Source organism: Nothobranchius furzeri, chromosome 3 (assembly GCF_043380555.1).
Source record: "Nothobranchius furzeri strain GRZ-AD chromosome 3, NfurGRZ-RIMD1, whole genome shotgun sequence".
NCBI classification, from domain to species: Eukaryota; Metazoa; Chordata; class Actinopteri; order Cyprinodontiformes; family Nothobranchiidae; genus Nothobranchius; species Nothobranchius furzeri.
In genome coordinates, this window is record NC_091743.1 from 67,188,504 (window position 1) to 67,213,679 (window position 25,176).

The following is a 25,176-nucleotide window of genomic DNA, read 5'->3' on the forward strand; positions in this document are numbered from 1 at the left end:
AATACGAAGCTCACCAAATATATTGGTTGTTTAGTTCATAAACCTCAAGCAGATTTGAAAGTTTTAGGGCATGTATCATATTTATATTTCATATTCAGTAATTTTTCAGTGCTGTAAATAAGAACATCTAATCCTGTGCTTTAAATTTTGTGAAAACAGTTAAATAAAAGATTTTTTTCTTGAGGATTTATTTTTATTTATTTTTTTGTTGGGATGGATTTAGACTCTAACATTTATCAAGACATACCATCTATAAGACATTTCTCTAAATTTTAGAGAAATGTCTTGTTAAATAAAAGCAAAGTCCTACATCCAGATTTTAGCATTTAAAATTCTTTATGAAGAATTGAAAATACCCTTCTCATGGTTTCCTCACACATATGCCTGTATTTATTTCAGTCATCAGAACCTATTTCTTTGCCCATGTTTTAAACATTCTTACCAAAGCAGACATTTTAATAATAACTGTATCATCATCAGTCAGTCTGTCATTTATTGTGATCAGTTTATTAGAATAAATTGAATATAAATGCCCCCCCCCCCCCCCCCCCGCGACCCTGTGTGGACAAAGTGGGTTCAGAAGATGGGTGGATGGATGGATGAATATAAATATGTGTCCAACACAGGAAAAATACTCAGCTCAATTTCACAGGTTCATTAAAGTGCCAGTGTGTAGAATAAAATCAGCAGACTCTTTCAGATGTTCACATAAAATGCACATGTTCATGCTCAGTCATTGCCTGAGCCTTTTCTTTCCTTTCACATCATCACCTTAAGTTTGAACAATTTTCAGTCTCTCTCTCTCTCTCTCTCTCTCTCTCTCTCTCTCTCTCTCTCTCTCTCTCTCTCTCTCTCTCTCTGTCTCCCTCTCTCTGCATCAACCAGGTGTGGTTATGTGGGTCATTGCCCGCATCATCATGTCTCGAGCGTTAGCGTAGCGCTTCACAATCTGACGTGTGTGCTCTTCTTCCTCACGCTGCAAGATGCGCAGAAAGTTGCTCAACTCAGGAAGACTAAATGCATCCCACTGTGGAGAGAAGAAGTTTTGTTTTATACAGGAGGACAAAATGGATCTGGCATTTGTGTTAGGGGTCTGTAACCTTTACAATACAAAGTATTTTCCCCTCAGCCCACCTTGGTAAACTTGTTTAGAGCTGCAACTGTTAAAGGACCTTGTGAAAAGAGACATTTTATTGTTTTTGAGTAATATTTACAGAAGAGAAGGATTAGGAGCACTAAAAAAGTTCTCTTTTTGCTGTGACTTTTGAGACTAAAGTCAGAAACTCTGTGAATAAAGTCAGGATTCTGACGTTCTTTCTGAAATTAAAATAAGTGGGTTGTTTTCTCTTCCATGAAAATAAGAGATCTGTTGTGATTTCAAATAAAACACAAATTAGTTAAGATTTCAAATTAGGAATAAATATAAAACATTTGCAATAAAAATATTTAGATATTTTTCTCCTGTGGGATGTTGATTTTTGTGTAGAAAACAGATCTAAAATTACATTGTTGTGGTAATTCAATTATTCTATGCAAACAAAAACAAAACAAAAAAACAAACTAAAAAGGCTACACATATCTGCACCCTAACCCTAACCCCCTTTAATAATAAAAATAATTAATTGTGTGTAACTAACATTACATATCTCCTTTCATCCAAACTTAAACCTTAAATCCAATCTGTGCAAAAGATGAAAAACTACACCAGTAGTGCCAAACAAACACAGGAATCTCAAAAACTAAAGCTCGGCTCTGTCGTTTTTAGACATTTTGAGTGAAAGGAGAAAAAACTGAAGAGTTTGATGTATAATATGGGTGCAAAAGTTGTAAACACCAATACCAATAAATTCTGATATTGAATTTTAGTGCCGATATTGGGCAATAATGTCGCACATCCCCAATTTATTCAAAACATGAGTTGTTTTTTTAATAGTTTCTAGCCAAAGTTATTCAGAGCCACTTTGGCTCCAGGGCTGCAGGTTACAGCCCCCTGTGTAAGGTGGTTAAATTGTGTTAAAGGCTTATTTTCCACCACCACAGATAAACAAAATCTTACATTCACATCCCCCGTCTCGTTCTCTTTCAAAACCAAACTCCAGACTGCCTCGCTGGGACCGGCACACAGACGTAATAGCAAAGGATGCTCATCATCAGACAGCTTACGCAAGGAGACTAAAAGGAGCAAAAAGAAATCACAGTTTCATAATTTCATAATTTGCTTTCGTTGTGTTGTAATAATCTCAATAATCCCACCTTGACTTTGTTTCTCTGTGCGTTCAAACAAGGCAAACTTTGCTGGGTTGTCTACAACGGTGAACTTCTTGAGCAGCGCCTCGATGACTTCTCGCACTTGAGTCTCTGAGCTTATATGCAGGTGCTTGGCAGCATCTTTAGGGAGGTAGAAGGAAGTCCGCCGCGGTATCCGTCTGCTCTGCTGACCCTCCTCGTCTGTTGAGTTCTGACGCTGAGGAGGAGGAGGCAGGGAGATGGGGCGAAGTAACTGGAAGTGGACCTTGATGAAACCAGTGAAGGACTTGTCTTTATTCTGGAAGGTAGAAATGATTACAGCATATGGAATGGGATATTTTGGTCATTTCTGGCTAAAACTTCAAAATGATTACTATTTTTTACACATCGTAGATAACTTCCTGAACAGCTATTGTTCAGAGAAATGGCTTTTAGGCCTTGCAAGACAAGATATTTAGGCCTTTTGCTGTTGATTACGCATAAATGTTAAGAAATTACTGCTAGACCTGACCCTTGATGAAACAAAAGTGCTACATTCAGCTTCATCTGTGGATATTTACACTTGTAAACACCCAAAATACTCCATTTAAACAATCACTCGGTGTTAAAAGGACAGCAGGGGAAAGATTTAGAAAACAGCTCTTCAGAAATCACTTTAAAGGTCAGCTTCTCTGAAAAAATGTTTAAATGATTATTTCAGATTATAATCAATCACTCTGTGTTTGGCATGCAGGCTGAACATTAAAATAATCTTCTACTCTTATTTACTGCATTAGCTTCTAATAGAAAATAGTGAAACACTAGGATTTGAAAAGCCTGACGGATCTACATCACACTGTCACTCAAAATTCATGGACTCACCAATCTTGGCTCGCGACGGGGAAGGCTGTCACTGGTTTTGCATCCAGCAAACAGCAGAAAACGTCTTGGCTATTAGAAGCTAACTGTTAGCAATAGCAACTGGGCAACACAGCAGCAAATTCCAGGCTTGTGCTATTTGTGGTAATAAAACATCAATGTTGCAAAGCAAATGGAGCCAGTGGTGTTGTGTTGCTGTTAGCTAATCAGAGGGGAGATGACCAAATATCAGGAAATAAGACTTCATATCCTGTCACGTTCTGCTGAGCTCTCTTCCAGCTGAATTCTCCACCCTCAAACAAGAGCACCAGAGCTTTTATTCCCCAGAGAATGATACACAAGGCATTCATTACTACTATATGAGTAAAGCTGACCTTCAAAATTTTGCGTACTGGAGCTATTCTAAAACAGAAATTACAATAATTCTCCAAAACTGTTCAGGAAGCTCTATTATAGCAATTATTTATTACTTTTTCACAGAAGCATACTTTGAAATGGTCAACAGTCCCTTTAAAGGCGCAACATTTGAATAAAAACTGCAAGCTAAAGTAACACTGTGTATAAAATCAGCTGTCACTCACAACCACCATGTAGAGATTGTTGTTAATCTGAACGTTGTACTCCTTCACCTTCCGGTGAATCGCAGCAGCACTCAGCTCCTGTTTACCCACTTCATTCTGCTCATCCTGAGGGAAGGCGGTGGGCAGAACACAATCAATCCACTTAATAGGTGAGGGAAAACAACTTTTAGAAACAAAAACAAAACAGTTTAACCACTTTTAAAAGGGGTGCATCGTGTTAGAAAAATTAAGTTATGTAAAAATAGTTTTAAACTTTACTCTGATTGCAGCCTCTTCATGATGTAGTGGTAAGTAAAGGGTTGATAATATTGAGAAATATACTCAAAATAATTAAAAAAAAATGTAACACTTAAACAACATGATGAAACTCCAAGTCAATCACGCTTCTGTGAAATCAAACTGTCCATCTGGGAAGTTACAATGATTGACCATTCCACATGCTGTTGTGCAGATGGCATAGACAACAGGTACAAGTTATAGACAATTAACAAGACAACAAATGTTACACTTGGAGTCTAGTCCTCCACCTAAACCACTGCCCTGCAATAAAAAACATGCTTTTACATTTCAACTCTAAGATGCTCAAAACTGAACAAACCCAACAGCCTGGAATCTAGACATTTGCAAAAGCAAAAAAGATTTAGCTCTGCATGTCGGCTCCTTTGAACCCTCCGCAGCCCCAGCCAGTATTGTGGCCAGCCAATCACAGCACTCTATCTGCCAGGTGGAAGGAATGTTAGAGCGACTGAGCAAAACTAAGATGGCAACAGCTCTGTAGCGGTCCAATGACAGTGTGCTATTGGTTTGGTGAGCCAGTCACAGTGCTCTGTTGATGGGTGAGATGTTAATGATAAAACAAAGATGGCTGCTACTCGTTTGAAATGGCTTTAGCATCAACTTCGGACTATTTAGAGTTGGGCTTTTCTTTGAGTCGAGAGTAGATGGAGGTACTTAAGCTCATTTAGAAAAAAGATGGCCAATAGCATGTGTAGACAGTCATCAGGGTGTAGAGAGGGGGCTATTCATGGGTAGTTTCTGCTCAACAATAGACAGCTATAGCTTATAAGCTTCCATATTCCAGTCAGAATTGAAAAAGCTCCTCACCAGACGATATATTCACATAGCTTGCCAGGCTACGAATCTTCCAGCTCAAAAGATGAAGGTTTAGTCATTTAAATGTTTGTTTCTAGTTTTTGCAAAATCTCTAGAATAGCAAAAAAATTATTCTGTAGGAAGTTTTTCATTTTTTTTTGTCCAATAAACATAGGCTCAGTTAAATTATTTAATGAACCAAACGTCTATCAAAACCACAACAGGGACTTATTTTTTTCATTATCTTGCCAAATTTCCATTTTTAGACGTCAGTAAAAACAAATTAAGTTTTTGCATGAAAAAAACAACATTAACATTTTAATTGTAATTCAGTCATTTTGGGGCAGAGTTTTAATTTTCTTCCCTCCTTCCACTCTCCGTCTCAGATTTGGGTTGTGATTTAATAAAACCTGAATGGTTTCTGCATGTCGCTGTGTTTTTACCACATTAGTGTCAGTCTCGATGGAGTCTTCAGTGTAATCTCTTTTCTCTGCTGATACACTCTCATGGCTGCTGCAGTCCAGCTGGATGAACGGTTGGCAGCGGTAGTGGCAGGTGTAACTGCAGTCTGGCCAAAGATAAGAAACAGGAGTGCATTTGCTGCAAGTGAGGTCAAAACTCATGAAGGTGTTACTGCTATTACTGGATTAAGTTGGTTCAGTAAGTAAAAGGCCATAAAATCCCAGATTACCAGATCTCTGTCAGCAAAATATGTGTTTGTCAGAGTTTTAGACAAAAGAGGGAAAATTTGATATGAAATAAAAAATGAAAAATATGAGAAATCCTGCAGCAAAAGAGGAAAACAGCAGAACACAACTTATTTAGAGTCTAACCTAATTTTTGTATTTATTATTTATAAATCTCATTGTTAGCCCAGTCTATGAAAGTTTCCCAAGTATTTTCTCAATAACCATTAAAAAATAGATTTGTTTGACCCAATCATAAACGGTAATCTCTGTAATAAACCAACTTCTTCTCCTAAAAAACTTTTTTTTGTCTTTTGAAGTTTTTCATTCATAATTTAAGGCTTTAATAAGATGTTGTAATAACAGTTTATATTATCCAGTTATTTAATAATGTAATAACACAACAATATTAAATATAAATAAACCTGAAGGCAGAGGAGTTTAGCAGGTTTATGGGAAAGTGCTAATCCTGTTAAATAGTTAAAAACAGGATCTTCTGTTGACTCTGACTCACTGGCACAGCGCAGACTCTGCCTAAAAAGACCCCAGATGAATTCTCCACACAGGTCACACCAGGTCAGATGTGTGTAGTTGTAGGGTTGGAAGTTGTGACCGGAAGCGCCCTTTCCTGTTTGATGCACTGGCGCCTCGATGCTGACGGTGTCTCCTGTCAGGCGGACGGTGTGGTAAATGTTGGGGTGACTGGGATCGGTGGGTGATGGGGTGGTGTGGAGGGCCGGAGGAGCCAGCTCGATGGGATCAGAAACACTGAGGTCTTTCAGCTCAATCAGCTCACAGTTAGTCATTCTTTTCTTCATGCACAAATGGACATGTTGAGTAATTCTTGGTCTGTTTGCAGCCTCATGAAGGAACAGCAGAGTAAAATCCGAACCTCTACGTGTTTTCTTTTTTCTTTATCCTTAAATTAGCCCTTTCAGGATCCAGGAGCTTCCAATTTTCTGCAGAAACATCAAGAAAAGATGCAATAAAATCAAGTTTGTGACAAACTAACAAGTCTTTGAAGTTGTCTTCTGAATGTTTCTCACAGAAGATTAGAAATGTTTGCATCTGTGTGGCTTTACAAATGGCAAAACAAAAGACTAACATATGTTTGATGCCAGAATTCATAGATTACATTAAAAGGTGGGACAGGATGAAGAGCTTAATCCTTAGTCTGGCTAAAACTGATGTTTTTCTGTCTGTGACAGCCAAACAACATCACATCATTAATAATAATTGGAGTAGATTCATTTTAATTTGATATTACTCAGTTTAAAATCTGCGCCTTTAATGTTGCAGTAATGAAAATCAATAATAACACAAATTAAATAATTATATATTAATTCCTCAAAGAAATGCACCACTCCTGCCATCAATAAAAAAAAAGACATTTTACACACATGTGTGAATAACATCTTGATGTTGATTGATTGAATAAAATTATTGCTGATGATTTATTTTATGTCAGTTTCCTGCACTTTTGTGGTAAAATAATACATTTTATGTTTGATTACATTTGAATTTATTAGTAGGACAGAAAAGTAATATGTTTCCATGAAACATGGAAATCAATTGAATATGTGAGTCTAAACATTTAACTTAGTGATGAGTCAGGGATGAGGTCCCAGAGTGGAGGAGTTTAAGGATCTCAGGCTCTTGTTCACGAGTGAGGGAAAGCAGCGCTAGATCGTTAGGCGGATTGGTGCTGCGTCTGCAGCGATGCGGGCGTTGTACCGGTCTGTCGTGGTGAAGAGATAGCTGGGCCAGAAGGCGAAGCTCTCAATTTACCGGTCGATCTACATTCCTACCCTCACCTATGGTCAAGAGCTTTGGGTAGTGACTGAAAGAACGAGATCACGGATAAAAGCAGCCCAAATGAGTTTTCTCCACAGGGTGGTTGGGCTCTCCCTTAGAGACACGGTCAGAAGCTTGGTCATCTGGGAGGGGCTTGGAGTAGATCTGCTGCACCTCCACATCGAGAGGAGCCAGTTGAGGTGGCTCGGGGATCTAGTTAGCATGCCTCCTGGACGCCTTCCAGGTGAAGTTTTCTGGGCACGTCCAACTGGAAGAAGACCAAAAGGAAGACCCAGGACATGCTGGAGGGACTAGTCTCTTGCCTGCATGGCTAGGGAACGCCATGGGATTCCCCAGGAGGACCTGGCCCAAATAGCTGTGGAGAGGGAAGTGTGGGCCTCTCGACTTAGGCTGTTGCCCCAGTGACCCGACCCCAGATAAGCGGAAGAAAATGGATGGATGGATGGATGAGTTTACATTTGGCATTCTTCACATTTGTTATGTGGTTTTGTAGATTTTCTAGTTGAACATCTGAACACATCAGTAGCAAAAATGAACACAGAAACAAAATGCTAATAAATCTACATTCAGGAATATAAAAGGATGCGTGTGAAACTCTTGTATTTTCTAGTAAACTTATTGTGACTTGAATATGAAGCGGCTTGGTTCTGTTTGCCAACTGGGTCACCACACAGAGCAATTATCCACGCAGGGCAACAAGGACTCATTGTGAACAGGAACATCTTGTTTATTTCCACTGAGAAGTTTGTTGTTATCGTGTTTTATGCTCCAGATTATTCTGTAATTTGACATTAGTCTATAAGAGCAGCCCGGCTTAATCCAGCCTGAAGCTGGACTATAAACTCCTGTAGATGTTGGAGCTAAACTAGCAGTGATCAGATTCTCTGACAGACAGAATGGTGACGAAACAACAACCTTACCTGAATGAGGTCTTCTTGCTGCACTCTGAGGATGATGTTTGGAGGATGAACGCACTTTGTGGTTGAATTTGGACCAAACCTCCCCAACCCCCACCCCTCCACCCTCTCACAGACGCACACACTCTGCGCATGCACAATGTGGTCACCGGATTATTGTCTTGATCCCAAATGAGAGCGCTGAGAGAAGAGAGGCTGCACTGGAGGAAGAGTTGGATCAGCACCAAACAGTCAGACACATGCTGATCAAATATCAGCTGCCACTTTAAGGACTTAATGTTTATTTATTAATAATTTAAGGATTGAATTAAAATTACAAATAAAATAAATAAATGTGGTAAATTTTTGTGAACGTAAATACATTTAAATTGTTTTGCAGCCATTGTGTTGAATTATGTTTTTCAAAGGTTCAGACTTTCATTCCTTCTTTCCTCTTTCATTGGTCCATTATTATTTCCCATCCTTTCTTTTCTTCCTTTATTTTTCTCCTGCCCTACTTTCTTTACTTCCCTATTTTCTTGCTTCCTTCTTCTCTTCCTCTCTTCTTTCATTCCTTCTTCCCATTTTGTCCCACCTGCCCTTCTGTACTTTGCTCAGTTCTTCTTTTTTTTTTACTCCCTTCTTTATTTCCTTCGATCTTTTCTCTCTCTCTTCCTTCTTTCCTCTGTTGGTTCCGATGAAAGTTTCAAGCTGTAATGCCACAATTTTAAGTTTATTATTTAAGTTTAATATTAGTTTAACAGATTTATGACATTCTGACTTTGAAAGAGAGTTGAACTGAAACAATCTGACTGAAGTGTGATTTATAAACTCGTCTCTGTGGTAAACAGCAGGCTTTTCCTTGAGTGCTTGAAGTCAGACTGTTAAATATTTGATAAAGGGGCATTTAGAAACCATACAGCTGGGGAAAGAGCCCAAAGGCTGCAATATGGCAGCTGAGGATGGCTTCTTATTTTCTACAATAAAAGGGTGATTAATCATTAAATAATTCTTTCAAATTAAGTAGTAAAAGAAAAATTATTTGAAATATTTCAACTGTTTAATTGTCTATTTATGACAAATATAATTAAACACTGGATGAAGAAATACCAAATATTCAAATATATAATAGCTGCAGAGGCGCTGCGTGCTGACAGGCAAGCCAGGCAATTGCTTGGGACCTCCAGGCCAAAAGGAGGCAACAGAGGGCTGACAAACAGTGGAAAGCTGTCACTTGACAGGACTGTGGGGGTGTTTCTCAATGCCAAGGAACCTCGCCTTGATGTCTTGGCCCCACCCCGATTGCCTAGTAGATACGTCATCAGGAGCCGCCAAGATGTGTGTCAATGTTCATGTTCTACCGAGGCGTGTGCTCTTCTTTTGTTAGCCATTTAGCTAGCTAAAAAGGATACACGAGAAGTGTCTTGTAGCCTAACCTTGGTCAAAAATTACCCAGAATACACCGCTATGGTTTCAAAAGGATGGTGGATCAGAAGCCGGCAGCTACTTCGGGGACAAATTTCAAGTTTAAAAGTAAGTCAACTAATTAAAAATGGTTTTTTTTTTAGATCCAAAATAGTTATCTTTGGTTGGTTAGTAACTTATTAGTTGCAGCTTCAGTGGCTAGCAGGTAGTAACTCACTTATATATTTAATTTAACAAATGTATACACAATTTAGGAAGTAAAAGGCTCGTTATATATTTATATTGAAACTAATACTTATAAAATACAACGTTATCTCCCATGTCACATGACCGTTGTGGAAGCCGCGGTCATGTGATGCAAGTCTGTTCCATTTAACCGTTTTCTTTGGCCAAGCAAGGGCAGTGTCCTCGTAAGTAAGGCGCCTGGCCTCGCAAGACATCGCCTCGTAAGGCCAGGTGCCTTGACATTGAGAAACACCCTGGTTGTCTCACACACTGATGCGGCCCTCGCTCCTCTCTTCTGAATGGTTGTCTGTTGCAGAATGAAGCCAATAACAAACCCCTTCCCCAGCTTGAACGGAGAAAGGCAGCACGTTTTTTAGTTGGACAACAGCTCTTTTTGATTGGCTCCTCAGGACAACCTTGCAGCAGCACTGAATATCTGGTGCTTTAGAATTATGGAAGGACTTTATGACATTTCAACCTAAAGTGAACAGATTTGCTCAAAAGTTCCAAACTTACATGAAAATCCATCAAGATGATGACAGTATGGTGGTCTGGTTTTACCACAGTTGCACAAATAAAACACTTTATGTGCTATGCTTCTCAATATTTTGCTACATGGGATTAGATTAGGATAAGTTAGAAGAGTGAAGGGAGTCCTAGATGGACATGCTGTTGTTCTGCTGTGAGGCATCGGTGTGTGGAGGGATCTGCGCAGTCAAGAGATTATTATGGAGGAATTAAAGCACAATAACCAGTGTCTGCTGGAAGTGAAACTAGTGACAATGAAGTTCAATTGTCAAAAACATGCAGACTTTAAACAATATTTTCTGCATTATTATCCTGGTGTTGAAATCTAACACAAAACTGCAGAATGATCCAAAATACACATTTATAGCTGAAGATAGGGAGCTAATAGTGCTCAACATCGGGGTTTGTAGATGACACGACCCTAACCCTAACCCTAACCCTGGAGGACACAGTGGAGAAGGCGTGGGCAGAGGATGATATTGCCCTTTGCTGCCCAAAAGGAAGTGACGCCATCAACATCCAGATTGCTCTGACCAAAGTGGCAGTGAAGGTCGATACATGTTAGAAAAGGTAACAACAAACCCTCATCACTCTGCGTTAAATGAAGAACAAAAGAACACTTGACTTGATTTGAGCACAAATGTATGAAAAACTCAATGTGAATTGAAGCTTTATTTTGAAAACACTAACCGGAAGTTTCGTTTCCCCCGGATAGATTCGAAGCAGAACATCCGTGTTTTTACCATCCGTGACGTGGATCCTGTTGTGTATAGGTAAAGTTGTGTGATGGAGCTTTGGATTACTGTAACTGTGCTATCTTCTATGTTTGAATAAAAGCGGGCATTAACCGGAGGAGCAACCAGGAAGACCTTCGACTCACTTCCGCTTTTCCGTTCGGAATTCATGCCGGAGATTATCTGGAGTGAAATTAATTTAAAACACCATGGCTAAAGGCAGTGAGACCGAAGCAGAACCTCGGGTTTACGGTTTTACCCGAACTGTCTCAGCATGGTTGGCTCACATCATCTCTGTTGTCTTTTCTGTGTTTGTGGCGTTTCTATCTCGACCAGGAACAAGTACGTTTTCTTGATAACCACACATCAGTCGTTGTACTATGTAAAGCTTTTCTAAAACGTTTTTCTTAATTTTGTCCTTTCTAGGTTGGTTTTCATGGCACCCTTTTCTGATGACCCTAGCTGTAAGTTGAACCATTGCCATAGAGTTCAAAAAGCATGTGTATATGTACAGTCTATGGTGTATATATATATATATATATATATATATGTGGCAATACGAGAGTGGTCTATGACCTGTTGACGCCAAGGATGGCAATTGTACCTGCTCGAGTGTGATTTTATTAACAACGCCACCTTGGGAATTTCACCCAAGGAATTAAACATATAGATTCAGTTCACTGGACAGTAGACGTGGTTTCAGAAGTTACAATAAGTGTGTTTTATTTTATAGAAGAGACAATTTAAAAGACACTTTAAAAACTGGCCATGTAAAATACCATAAAATACTAAAATTAATGCCCCAACAGGAACTGAACCAATGAAATGTATGGAGAACCAAATTAATTTTACTCACTGAAATCAATTCATGAGGTCCCAAAACAAAATGGGAATTAACTAAACACAATTCAACTACAAATTTAAATAAATAAAGAGGTTAACAAGCAGGACTGAGGCTAGTGATGGAGGCAGGTAACGCGGGCAGAGAAGCCCCAACACAAGAAAAATAATGAAGAACGTATAAAGAATTCACCCCTGGCAGTGATCATTCATATCAACGTGAGGAAACCAGCACCACCACACGCACACGGGACCACCACCTCCGAGGCCACACCCCACACCTCCTGCCCCAGCCTGCACAAAGAAACAAAAAAGATTAAAAACGGTATAAAATGGGTACAATATAAATCAGCTGTTCTTCCTTCTGAACTCCGGCCACGAGCCAGGGAACATCCTTCAAACAGCTGATTTGAAATGTAGAAAAAGGAAACGAAACAAAACAGCGGCGCCTCCCACTGGACCACGGATAAATCTAAAAGGACAAGGAAGAGGTAGAAGTTAACAAACTAACAACTGACCAAGTGTGGAGACGGCGCAGCACACACCTACCGGTCCTCTCACCGATGACCCCTGAGTAGAAGGGAACTCCCTGCCCAGCAGCAACGGGGATTCAATCTTTCCCTGGTTTTACAAAGAGCTGATGTTAAGATTGTTTGACTCATAGGTTATCTACCTGCAGAAGGTACGTACCGTTTGCTAATGTTTTGTATAGCAAAGGCAAGCGATGATGTCACACCCAACACTGATTAATTGCCCAAGCTGCAGAGTGCACAACACGGTTTGAGACACAGTAACTCTACTGCTAAACAGAGTAGCCATCCAGGTACATACCACAGTTGGAGCAGAGCCGATCACCCAAAAAAAACGCAGCCAAAGGACACGGGCTGGTAACACGTAGTGATATACTTAAAACCAGCTGTTTCCTGAAATGACTTCCTTGCCGGAGGAGCTCCCCTTTTATAGCCGGAGCGCCCTCCTACGTATGGAGGGCGTACTGTTCTAAACCAATAAACTTGGAGCAGGTATTTCGTACTGCTACATTCCACCCCCCCAACAGGAATCGTTGTCCCAACGATTAACAAAACTGAATGTCTCTAATCACTCCAAGGTCTAAAAACTTGTGCCGCAAAGTTAAACCCTGGGGGCGCCACAACCCGTACCCCAACATCACCCACCGCCCGTGGAAGATGGTGCATGTTCGAGTGCTGGCCTGCGGTTGAGCGCTGTGTCCGACGTAGATGCACAATGGGGGCAACCGCCTGCACCACAAGGTCGCCAGCCGGTGCCAACGGTGACCCCCCCAAACTAGGTTGCTGCTCTACTGTAGGACCAGATTCCTGCTGGTCCGGTTGCACTCTGGGCAGTGATGGCTCAGGGGGTCCTGCGGCCCCAACAACCCTCTTAGGACTCAACTGATGGACGTCAGTCCTTTCTAACACCAGGTCGTCGTCCTCCAGAGATTCCTCCATGTTTTGCTCCTGCACCGATGAGGAAGGATAGCCCACTGCTACTGGTGGTCTGGTCCATACCACTGGTTTCAACATTGAGCGATGAACAGTTTTACACTTTTGATCATCGTCCACAGGTGCGACCGTATACACCGGGCCTTCCCCTCTAGGAGCCCTCACCACCTTATACACTACTGAACCCCATACGTCCTGGATTTTATGACGCCCCTTGAAGCCCAGCTGTCTGACCAAGACAAACTGACCTTCCTTTAGTCCGACTTCCCTTACCTGTTGGTCATGACTTCTCTTTCTACGTTCAGCAGCTTCCCTTAGGCGTTCGTTAGCTCCCTCAAAGGCTACCTTAAGCCTACTCTGATGTTCCTGAATCCACTGGTGTACACTGCCCCCTACAGGTTCCTCCACTTTTCCCAGCAGAAAATCCACTGGGAGTCTAGGTTCTTGTCCAAACATCAAGAAAAACGGAGACTCTCCTGTTGCCTGATGAGGTGTTGTGTTGTAACAATACAGTAACTGCGGCAGACAAGAATTCCAGTCTCGTTTCCTAGATACAGGTAACGTCCGCAGCAGATTGTGTAGCGTCCTGTTAAATCTCTCGCACTGCCCATTACCTGCAGGGTGGTATGGGGTAGTGCGCGTTTTCTCAATGCCATATAGGTCACACAACTGACGGATGATGGTGCTCTCAAAGTTCCGCCCCTGATCAGAGTGGATGCGGGCTGGCACTCCGAACTTTGAGAACCACTCCGTGACTAACACCTGAGCCACCGTAGATGCGTGCTGATTGCTGGTGGGAACTGCTAAAGTGTATTTACTAAATACATCCGTTAGCACTAGAACATTTTCCCACCCACCGCAGGCAGGTTCTAACACAGTGTAGTCCATGGCCAAGATCTCATTTGGTCGGGAGGCCAACAAGTGACCCATGAAACTACCTGTAGCTGGTCCCTCCTTGGCTACCTGGCATCGTTCACAATTTTGACACCACGCCAATACGCGCTTGGACATATCTGGCCAGTAACACCTGAGCCTAAGCAGCTCCAATGTCCTTTCAACGCCCTGGTGACCGTGGTTCTGATGAACCTCCTTTAACACCTCCTCCTGCAATGCCTCCGGCAACACTAGCTGAAGTGTATCCTCGGTGGTCCTTGGGAGGGTAACCTGGCGAAATAGAACACCGTTACAGTCAACTAGACGTTTCCACTGCCTTAACAAGGTTAAGGCTGGCTGGGAGAGTTTTTCGCGTTCCTCTTTATTAGGGCGCCTCCCCTTTCTCCAAAAGCTTAAGACATCTTTGATAACTGGATCGTTTTTCTGGATGACCCCCATTTCCAAAGGTGTACGCTCTGGGAATGTGGTTATCACAGCCTGGGTGGCTTCAGGCCTCTGGCCCTGCAGGACCTGCTTCAAAGGCTCTGGGAGGGATGTCCCTGGAAGCATGGCTCCCAAATCCTGGGCCCCTGTCGGATGCAGTCGTGACAAAGCATCAGCATTTACATTACTTTTTCCTGACCGATACTTAATTTCAAAGTCGAAGGCTGCCAGCTGTGCTATCCACCGCTGCTCGGTAGCCCCCAACTTAGCCGATGACAAATGGCTCAATGGATTATTGTCAGTAAAGACAATACACTTGTGGCCCAGCAAATATTCACGGAATTTTTCGGCCATGGCCCACTTTAAGGCCAAAAATTCCAACTTCATGGAACTGTAGTTCTCCATGTTCCTTTCGTTTGGTCTAAGCCCTCTGCTGGCATAGGCCACTGGTCTAACTTTGCCTTCCTGCTCCTGTGAGAGCACGGCGCCTAGTCCACCGTGACTGGCGTCCACCTCCAATATGAAGGGAAGTGAAAAATCAGCGTACGCTAGGACGGGCGCAGTGGTGAGTTTTGTTTTTAATGCCTCAAAGCTGGTCTGGCACTCAGCTGTCCAATAGCTGCTCAGGTCCCGATTGGATTTCCTCAACCCTTTCCCTTTTCCGGTTTCTGCCACCAGTTTGTGGAGTGGTGCCGCCAACTTGGCAAATCCCTCCACGAACCTGCGATAGTAACTGGCGAACCCTAGGAACGAGCGAAGTTCTGAGGTCGTGGTCGGGGTCTGCCACTCAGCCACTGCCTGCACCTTCTTGGGATCTGTAGCAACGCCTCTGCCAGAAATGACATGGCCCAAGTAGCCAACTTCCTTTTGGAAGAAAGCACACTTTGCCAACTTTACCTTAAGACCCTCTCTTTGTAATCTGCCCAGCACCATTTCCAACCTCTGCAGGTGTTCCTCCACTGAAGAGGAGAAAACCACGATGTCGTCCAGGTAGATCAGCAACGATTGACACTGCTTATCACCGAATATCCTCTGCATTAACCGTTGAAATGTGCCTGGAGCATTACAAAGGCCAAATGGCATTCGATTCCACTCAAAAAGGCCAAAAGGAGTGCAGAATGCCGTCTTCGGCCTGTCTGCTTCTGCTACTGACACCTGATTATAGCCACTAGCCAAATCAAGCGTAGAGAACCAACCTGCCCCTGTCAGTGCATCAAGTGACTCCTCGATGCGAGGAAGGGGAAAAGCATCCTTCCTAGTTTTTGCATTTAACTGCCTGTAATCCACACACATCCTCAGGCTTCCATCTTTCTTCCTGGCCAGCACAATAGGGGATGCGTAAGGACTACTGCTCTCCCTTATCACCTGTGCTTCCAACAGCTGGTTGATGTGGTCCTTAACCGCCTCATAGTCAGATGGTGGGATTCGCCTGAACCGCTGACGGACGGGAACATCGTCCTGCAGGGGGATTTCATGTACAACCGAGTTAGTGCAACCAAGGTCTCCATCATGGGCAGAGAAGACAGAGTCATATCGTGTCAGCAATGACCTTACAGTCTCCTGGTCACCTACAGAAAGGTTTGACAAGTCCAGCTCATTAAGCTGATCTGATGTTACCTCAGATCCCAGCTGGGATGCCACTGTCGCCTCATGGAGGGGAACCTCTGTGATGCCGCGTGGGAAGCTTGAAACTCCCACTTCCACCACTGTACCCACCCTGGTCCGAGGGTAGAGAAAGACACCCGTACTCCCCACATTAATAACCATAATATGGGTGACCCCTCTCTCCACCCGTACCAAGGCTGGCGAGGAAAGTAGGCCAGCAGGGAGGCCAAACACTGGTGGTTCGAACAGTACGCTCTTACCTGAGAACCGATCGGCACAGGTAGTAGCCACCACTTTCATTGTGCCAGCCGGAATTTGGCACGCCTGACGACCCCCGACCTTGATGGTACCAGGCACTCCCCCAGCAACCCTCCTACTGGCTTGGTGGCACTTCTGCAGCGCTAACCTCACTGGCTCTGGGGCTTGTGACAATGGTGACTGTTCAAATAGGGTCCGCCCGTGTTCCCCAAACAGATCCCTGTAACACCTGCTAATCACATTCATCCCCAGAACACCCGGACGCGACAAGAGTCCACCTTCAGGGGTGTCTTTGACCACCAGGACACCACACTGAGTCAACACTTTACCACAAAGTTCAACCTCCAGTTCTAAATAACCAATGTATGGGATGGCCAACCCGTTGGCAGCCTTAAGCCGCAACCAGTGGCAAGATTGCAGTTTGTCTGCACCCCAGGGTTCGAAGTGCTGGTAAAAAAAACTTTCCGAAATAGTTGACACCATTGACCCCGTGTCCAACAAGCACGGAACCTGCACTCCCCCCATTGTTACATCCACGTACGGACAAGACGACATCAATTTCGCCACTTCCACGGCAGTAGACTCTCCATCTGAGCCAGGCTTGGCACCCCCCGAACTTTGGCTCCACAGCTCGGCGGGTGTTAGTTTTCCGACGGTGCCACCCGTCCACCCTGCCTCCCAGACTGCTGAGAGTGTGCCGTGGACTGAGAAGGAACCCGGACCCCATCACAGTCTTTAGCGAAATGGCCTGGCTGTCGACAACGTCTGCAAATTAGGGGGCTACGACCAGCAGGATTACTCCACCTCGGACCTTGGAGCGCTAAGAGACCCTCCGTAAGTTTATTTAACTGTTCCTGCTGTAGCTTCAACATTTCCCTCATTTCAGTCAACTCCGACCGCATGGGGGAGGCTGCTGTGGTCTGGGGACATTGGACCCCATACTGCAACCCAAAAACTGAAGGGACAGAATAACTTCGGCCTCTAGCTCCTCCCGAGGAACCCTCCCGTTCCCACCTAATGGCTTCGGCTCTAACCTCCAACAGGGTAGCTGTTAAATTGCGACGCACAAACTGTTTCAACTCACGGCGCAAGGCACCGTCACTTACGTGCTCTACAAACTGGTCGCGAAGCAACTCTTCAGCATTGGGCATGTCAGTGGGGGCTTGCTGTTTAACAGCAGCCATTAAACTCATCAGGGCGAGGGAAAACTCTTGCAAGGTTTCCCCCTCCTGCTGGTGCCGAGAAAAGAACGCTTTCTGCAGGGCTACATATGAGTCAACACAGCCATAAAGCTCCCTTAACGCTGCAATCACCCGGGCAGGATCCTCCCTCTCCCCTCTAGGGCGAAACCTAATTTCTTCCCTGGCTTCTCCCTCCAGATGATCGAACAGGAACAAAGCCTGTTCCAAATCAGTGAGCTGCCGAGACCGCGTGCAAGCCTCAACCTCCTCCAGCCACTCAGCCAAACTAATCCCTGTCCGCCCCCTAAAGGAAGGACATTTTCTTTCTCGGGGGACCACAACCAATCTTTCCCTCTGTAGCACAGAAGTAGAAGGTGAAGCTGCAGAAGAGTGGCCACTAGGACCATAAATCGCCATTTGCTCTTGTTTTAACCTCTCGTTTTCTGCTTTCAGTTGTAGAATTACATTCTTCAACTGCCGCAGCTCTTCCTCCTCCATGATAACCTCTTACCTTGCCCACTAAAAAAAATAATAAAAACAAACTCCTATGCCGTTTTTCAGGAAAGCACCGCTGTTTCGTTTCGCAACCTGTAAATGAAGGACAAAATTAATACAGATACAAAAAAACAAAAAAAAAAAAAAAAAATTCTGAAAAACACACGTCTATCTCTCGTGAATCCTGCCAACAACGCCAAATGTGGCAATACGAGAGTGGTCTATGACCTGTTGACGCCAAGGATGGCAATTGTACCTGCTCGAGTGTGATTTTATTAACAACGCCACCTTGGGAATTTCACCCAAGGAATTAAACATATAGATTCAGTTCACTGGACAGTAGACGTGGTTTCAGAAGTTACAATAAGTGTGTTTTATTTTATAGAAGAGACAATTTAAAAGACACTTTAAAAACTGGCCATGTAAAATACCATAAAATACTAAAATTAATGCCCCAACAGGAACTGAACCAATGAAATGTATGGAGAACCAAATTAATTTTACTCACTGAAATCAATTCATGAGGTCCCAAAACAAAATGGGAATTAACTAAACACAATTCAACTACAAATTTAAATAAATAAAGAGGTTAACAAGCAGGACTGAGGCTAGTGATGGAGGCAGGTAACGCGGGCAGAGAAGCCCCAACACAAGAAAAATAATGAAGAACGTATAAAGAATTCACCCCTGGCAGTGATCATTCATATCAACGTGAGGAAACCAGCACCACCACACGCACACGGGACCACCACCTCCGAGGCCACACCCCACACCTCCTGCCCCAGCCTGCACAAAGAAACAAAAAAGATTAAAAACGGTATAAAATGGGTACAATATAAATCAGCTGTTCTTCCTTCTGAACTCCGGCCACGAGCCAGGGAACATCCTTCAAACAGCTGATTTGAAATGTAGAAAAAGGAAACGAAACAAAACAGCGGCGCCTCCCACTGGACCACGGATAAATCTAAAAGGACAAGGAAGAGGTAGAAGTTAACAAACTAACAACTGACCAAGTGTGGAGACGGCGCAGCACACACCTACCGGTCCTCTCACCGATGACCCCTGAGTAGAAGGGAACTCCCTGCCCAGCAGCAACGGGGATTCAATCTTTCCCTGGTTTTACAAAGAGCTGATGTTAAGATTGTTTGACTCATAGGTTATCTACCTGCAGAAGGTACGTACCGTTTGCTAATGTTTTGTATAGCAAAGGCAAGCGATGATGTCACACCCAACACTGATTAATTGCCCAAGCTGCAGAGTGCACAACACGGTTTGAGACACAGTAACTCTACTGCTAAACAGAGTAGCCATCCAGGTACATACCACAGTTGGAGCAGAGCCGATCACCCAAAAAAAACGCAGCCAAAGGACACGGGCTGGTAACACGTAGTGATATACTTAAAACCAGCTGTTTCCTGAAATGACTTCCTTGCCGGAGGAGCTCCCCTTTTATAGCCGGAGCGCCCTCCTACGTATGGAGGGCGTACTGTTCTAAACCAATAAACTTGGAGCAGGTATTTCGTACTGCTACATATATATATATATATATATATATATATATATATATATATATATACCATATACCACATATATATATATATATATATATATATATATATATATATATATATATATATACCATATATATCTATACCATATATATATATGGTATATATATATATTGGTTCACTGGAGTTTTTGACAATTAAAATTGCTCCCACATTTTCAAAGTTAAACACATCTCTTTTAACAACGGTAGTTTCTGCATCTATACTGCTCCGCTTCAGCCCTCTCCCCCTGGGCAGTGGCCACAAACTCACTGATGCGCCTGCAGCCTCTCGGAGTTCCTGCTGCTCTAAACATTTTTATTTTACTATTTTTCTGTCCTGTCTGTTTATTATCTTCCTGCATCTCCTCTCAATCCTAAAGAAAAATTGCTACCTGGGTTCATTTATATTCACCTTATGAGTTACCTTTGAACTGCAGTTCTAAAAAATCTACCGACCACAAAAACAGCGGAGTGCTCGCCAGATGCATCAGTGAGGTGCATCACCGAAGGACAAAACAGGTGATGCACCCCGCTCCACAGCAGCGAAACGCATCAGGCACAAATAAAAGACAGAAAACATAAATGGAAATGAGCCGACATGAACGATCGCGTGTTAAATTTGTTTTTGAGGTGGCGACACCTGATTTGATAACGTTACTGTGGCCAAGCTCAAGACGCAGATGTCTGGAGCGCGTCAGCGATCAGAGCTTTGCATGCGCAAGCTGGTTAAGATTAGGATGGGGGTGAGGGGAAGGTTAAATTGCAAGAGGGTAAAGGTCACAATTTGGTTAAGTGCCCGTTTTACCGCGGGTGTCAGTACCGACGCTCTGGCACAGCGTGTCGCCGCCCGACACGCAGGGGCTCGTCACCTGCTGTCTTTTCGGAGGACTGCATCTTGTCGGTCATTATCACGTGACAGCGACTAGTTGATGACAGGCATAACAAGTCACTACAGAGCAGTGAAGTCGACTAGTTCATACAACCCCTATAACACTCATTGAGACGCCATTCTGTCGGTCTACATACCCAGCGGAAGTTCCCGTCTAGATCAGGAGGTGTAGAGGTCCAGCTTGGACCTTTCTGGAGCCGAAGCCTGTAGCACAGCCGCAGCTGCCAACCAGTCCAGTCTTGAGATACTTCCAGGTCACGACAGTTTATTGGCATCTAGCAAGACCCAAAAAGGGGTCGTGATGATTCAGCTTTTATCCTGAAAGGAACTGTTGCAGCAGGTGGAACAGCAACAGATAATTCAGCTTGTCGTTAGGTTCTTTCAGCTGAAGAGGAAAGTTACGGATTGGCCACTCCGACAACTTCTCTAGAAAGCTTTGAAGTTAAGGTGACGTGGGCACAGTTTCATAATTTGTATGTTTTGATTTACGGTCAAATTAAAAAAAAGGACAGATTTACCAAGCAACAACAAAACCATGTCTCTGTCAGATCTGGAAGATTCTGATTGGATCAGAAAAAGGAAATGTGTCATGTGACTTAACCTTACGTGTGATCAGTCTCTAGTGGAAACATTTAAATGTATATTACTTATTATAACTTACTAATCATAAACATTGTCATTTCACAGATTGGTTTGCATTTTATTATTGGACTAACACTTTGTTTGATTAGCTTTATTAAAATAGAGTTCTTCTGATTTATTAAAAGAAAGAGTCCTTTGTCTTCATTCTTCTCTTGAGCTGGAAAGGAAGACACAGTTTAGAAGCCAATGCATGAGACCTTGAGCAATATCTCATGCAGATTAGTTCTGTGTCAGAAACTTCTGGTTCTGCTTTGAGCGGAGCAAAACAGAGCAGGGCCTTTTAGGTCAGAAATGGACAATTCATCACTCTACAATTGTAACTGTTTTGCTGGCTCTTGGCTAGGACTCCCTTGTAAAGAGGTTTTTAATCTCAATGGGACCATTCCTGGTTAAATAAAGATTTAATGAAAGAAAAAGAAAAGTGAGTTGATGTTTCTCTTGCTCTTGGCGTACAACTTTATGCCATCCATATAGAGGGGGTGGCTGATTGTGGTTCCATTATTAAGTAGGTATCCATAGTCCTTTTTGTTCATTATTTGGCTAGACCCACGCAGGAGAGCAGTGGAGACAGGGTGTCTCATTGGTTTATGCCACATTTAATGGAGACTTGTGCATTTGGCCTCAAGGGTGGTTTTCCACAGCCCCATTGAGTTTGCAATGAAGGCTCTCACAGTCCTCTTTAATGTCGTACAGCTCAAAGCGTTCAATAATCCACGAGAGCAGCATTGAGTCATAGACTTTCTTGTAATCAATCCAGGCCTTTCACAGGTTTGCGTGTCGGGCTTGGCGGTCTTGGGTGACTGTTCGGTCCATCAGCATCTGGTGTTTGGTATCGTTGCTGATGCCCTTCTGTGCTGTGCTCATGTATCGATCCATGTGCTCACATATCTTAGTTGCTATGAAATGAGCTTCCGTGTTGTGAAGAGTCAGGTTATTGGGTACATCTGTACATTTTGGTTACTCTCATCATGGTATGAATTAGGCAGTTGTGCTGAGGGTCTTGCCTAAGGACCCACACTGGATGATGGTATTTGCCCCAGCCTGGCTTCAAACCCAGAGTGTGTGTGTGTAGGTAGATATACATGTGGGTTGGTGATAGGGACCTGTCAGCCACTGAAACATGATCTAATCAGAGGTCCCAAACTTGATTAAATGTGATTTGATTTAAAACTAATTTAGCTTTGAAAGTTACAGCAACTGGATTTTTGACATACTTATATACATATAAGTATGTCAAAATGGACATACATATAGTTTTGACTTGTGGGCAGCAGTAGCTCAGGTGGTAGAGCGGGTTGCCCCATGATCAGAGGGTCATGGGTTCGATTCCAGCTCCTGCCAGTGGTATTCTGCTGTTGTGTCCTTGGGCAAGACACTTCATCCAACTTGCCTGTGTTGGTGGTGGTTAGAGGGGCAGACGGCGCCAAATGGCAGCCTCGCCTGTCAGGCTGCCCCAGGGTGGCTATGGCTACAAAGTAGCTTACCTTCACTGGCAGTGTGTGAATGTGTGTGTGAAGGTATCTTTGAATCTCCTAAAAAGCGCTATATAAGTTCAATGCATTATTATTATTAGTCACATGGCCAGACTGACTTATGGCTCATTGTTACTCTTTAATATGTAGTTAAACTTGTTACTTAATCTTTTTTAACACATTTTTTTTTCTCTTTTCCTGTAGTTTGGCTTCTTCATGACTGAAGGTATCCTCGTCTTCTCGCCCCATGGCTCCCTCATCCAAAAGTATTCACACAAGACCAAAAGCCGTGTTCATCTGGTCCTGCAGAGCCTCTGTGCTTCCTGTGCAGTTTTGGGCCTGGCTGCCATCTTTTACAACAAACACCTGAGCGACAAACCCCACTTCACCTCGTGGCACGGTCTACTGGGCCTGCTCACGGTCTGCGTGGTTGGTGTACAGTCTCTAGCAGCTGCTCCTCTCAATTACCCATTTCTGGCCAAAGGCTGGTCCCTCGCCAAACTCAAACGCTACCACGCAGCATCCGGACTCGTCGTTTACCTGCTGGGCAGCACCAGCCTGCTGCTTGGGCTGTGCTCTGCCTGGTTCACTGCTACAGTCAGGGAATACACCTGGTACCTGTCAGCGCTCTGCCCTGTTATCTGTGCTGTCCTCATTATGAACCAAGTTTCCAGCGCTTACGTTGCTAAAAAACGACTGCAGTCCTGACAGAAAGCAAATTCATTTAAAATTTTTAAATTGTGTTTTAATGTTTTTACAGATCATACTATAGCATTTCCTGAATAAATCATTCACACTGCAATAGACGTGTTTTATTGTTCAAATAACATTAATATCACATTTTAAGTTATTTTACTTTGATTTTGGCCGCAGTTATGAAATTCTTACTGAATCAGCCAATAATGGATCAAAGTGAACAGAAGGTAAAAAAAAATAGCTGTTACAAAAACACATTATAAATAAGTATGTTTCAGACAGTTAAATCATAATTAGGGATGTGACTTTCAGGTGGTTTGAGACACAAATAATGAACATTAATAGAGGAGGAAACAAAAGATTTGGTGTCTGCAGCTGAATGAAAACATTAAGAATGAGGACATGGCGTAGGTGTGTACTTTTTACAGCTCATCTGCTGAAATGATTCTTTTACAAATTGCTTCAAGTTTAAACCAAATCATAAAATCCTTGATGGAAATGAAGCAGCAGAGACTGAGGAGCCAGTAGCAAACAAATCTAAGCATAAAGTAACTACAGGGAATGACCTGTTGTCTCAGCCCATCCAGTGTTCTCTAAAGGCAAATAATCACTGCGTCTAGCCTAAGTTACCAACAGAGGGGAGGGAATTCTTAAATCTAAACACCTTAAGGCGTTGTGACAACACACAAACATCTACAGAAAACAGCACCTAAACTCCCAGAAGCAACGCATGCCTACACGAACTGACAAAAGCTACTCACACGGCACTGCGTCTAAAGGGGGGTGGGGGGTGTGGGGGGTGGGGGGTGTCACAAAACGGCACCGTCAGCTTAAGGCCACCGCATCAGCTTAGCTCAGCAGGGTGCTCCACGGTCACCGGCAGCTTCAGTGACAAATCACACACTTCTGCTGCGATGGTTGGTGGCTACAAGTCCAGGTTCTTCTCAGATTGTGCTGATGTTCTAGTTATTTTGTTCTCAGTGAGTTTCTAGAAATAAGACTATAAATGGTTAAATCAACATATTAAAGAACAAGGGGAAACTTCTGTCAGGTGTCAAACGTATATGAGCTGGTAACATTTCTGCCTTGCTGCTTTTACCAGAACCACGGGATCAAGTCAGTACTAGATATAAAAGCTCAAACTCAAGAATGTTTGTTTTATTTAAGGCTAAAAACGAAAAGCACACAGTTATGAATCCTCGTCTCGTCCCTGTGCCGGCAAGAGGTTAACATGAAAGTACATTCGTTTGAGTTTTAAGAGAAGCAAACTCATTAATATAAAACCAAACATATTTTGGGTGTGTGGGTGCATTTATCGTCATGGTTACTGCAATACTACATCTCCCTACGACCATAAACCTACACACTGCACAGTATTGACTTGAAATATAAACAATGATAAAGGCTGTTATTTACAAAGTATGAACATTTTGAGTTACAGTCACATGGGTTGCTTAACGGGGGGGGGGGGGGGGGGGGGGTGTGTGTGCTACGGTGTCTATCAAACCTCTAAACACTAAAATATGCTCTGAATACCCCAGATCTACGTTTAAAAGGTCAGCCTTCAAGGGTTTTTTGTATATTGTGGTTTTGACGAACACCAGGAGTCCCCACTGTGGATTTGCTCTTCACCGATCTGCAACCATTAGTGTTCGAACGTACAGTGGCTCACAGCTTTCCAG

General features: G+C 43.1%; 3 protein-coding genes and 1 long non-coding RNA gene across 4 annotated transcripts; 1 reads left to right on the forward strand and 3 right to left on the reverse strand.

Annotated features, from left to right (window-relative positions):
- Positions 1–866: 866 nt before the first annotated feature.
- Positions 867–8,358, reverse strand: rassf1 (Ras association domain family member 1). The gene is made up of 7 exons (XM_015958810.3): positions 8,200–8,358; positions 5,979–6,423; positions 5,222–5,346; positions 3,687–3,791; positions 2,254–2,545; positions 2,057–2,172; positions 867–1,027 (listed from the first exon to the last, which is right to left on the reverse strand). The coding sequence occupies exons 2-7, from the start codon at positions 6,280–6,282 to the stop codon at positions 878–880; spliced, it is 1,092 nt and encodes a 363-aa protein (XP_015814296.1). The 5' UTR covers positions 6,283–6,423; positions 8,200–8,358; the 3' UTR covers positions 867–877.
- A 2,739-nt stretch (positions 8,359–11,097) lies between these two features.
- cyb561d2 (cytochrome b561 family, member D2) lies at positions 11,098–23,600 on the forward strand. The gene is made up of 3 exons (XM_015958808.3): positions 11,098–11,429; positions 11,514–11,551; positions 23,003–23,600. The coding sequence occupies exons 1-3, from the start codon at positions 11,297–11,299 to the stop codon at positions 23,504–23,506; spliced, it is 675 nt and encodes a 224-aa protein (XP_015814294.1). The 5' UTR covers positions 11,098–11,296; the 3' UTR covers positions 23,507–23,600.
- Positions 12,220–12,753, reverse strand: LOC139068879 (uncharacterized). The gene is made up of 3 exons (XR_011520137.1): positions 12,618–12,753; positions 12,477–12,548; positions 12,220–12,399 (listed from the first exon to the last, which is right to left on the reverse strand). It is a non-coding gene; the product is annotated as an uncharacterized lncRNA (long non-coding RNA).
- Positions 17,212–18,991, reverse strand: LOC139068878 (uncharacterized). Its single transcript, XM_070549408.1, has 2 exons — positions 18,932–18,991; positions 17,212–18,339 (listed from the first exon to the last, which is right to left on the reverse strand). Exon 2 carries the CDS (start codon positions 18,247–18,249, stop codon positions 17,212–17,214), a length of 1,038 nt encoding a protein of 345 aa, XP_070405509.1. The 5' UTR covers positions 18,250–18,339; positions 18,932–18,991.
- Positions 23,601–25,176: the final 1,576 nt, after the last annotated feature.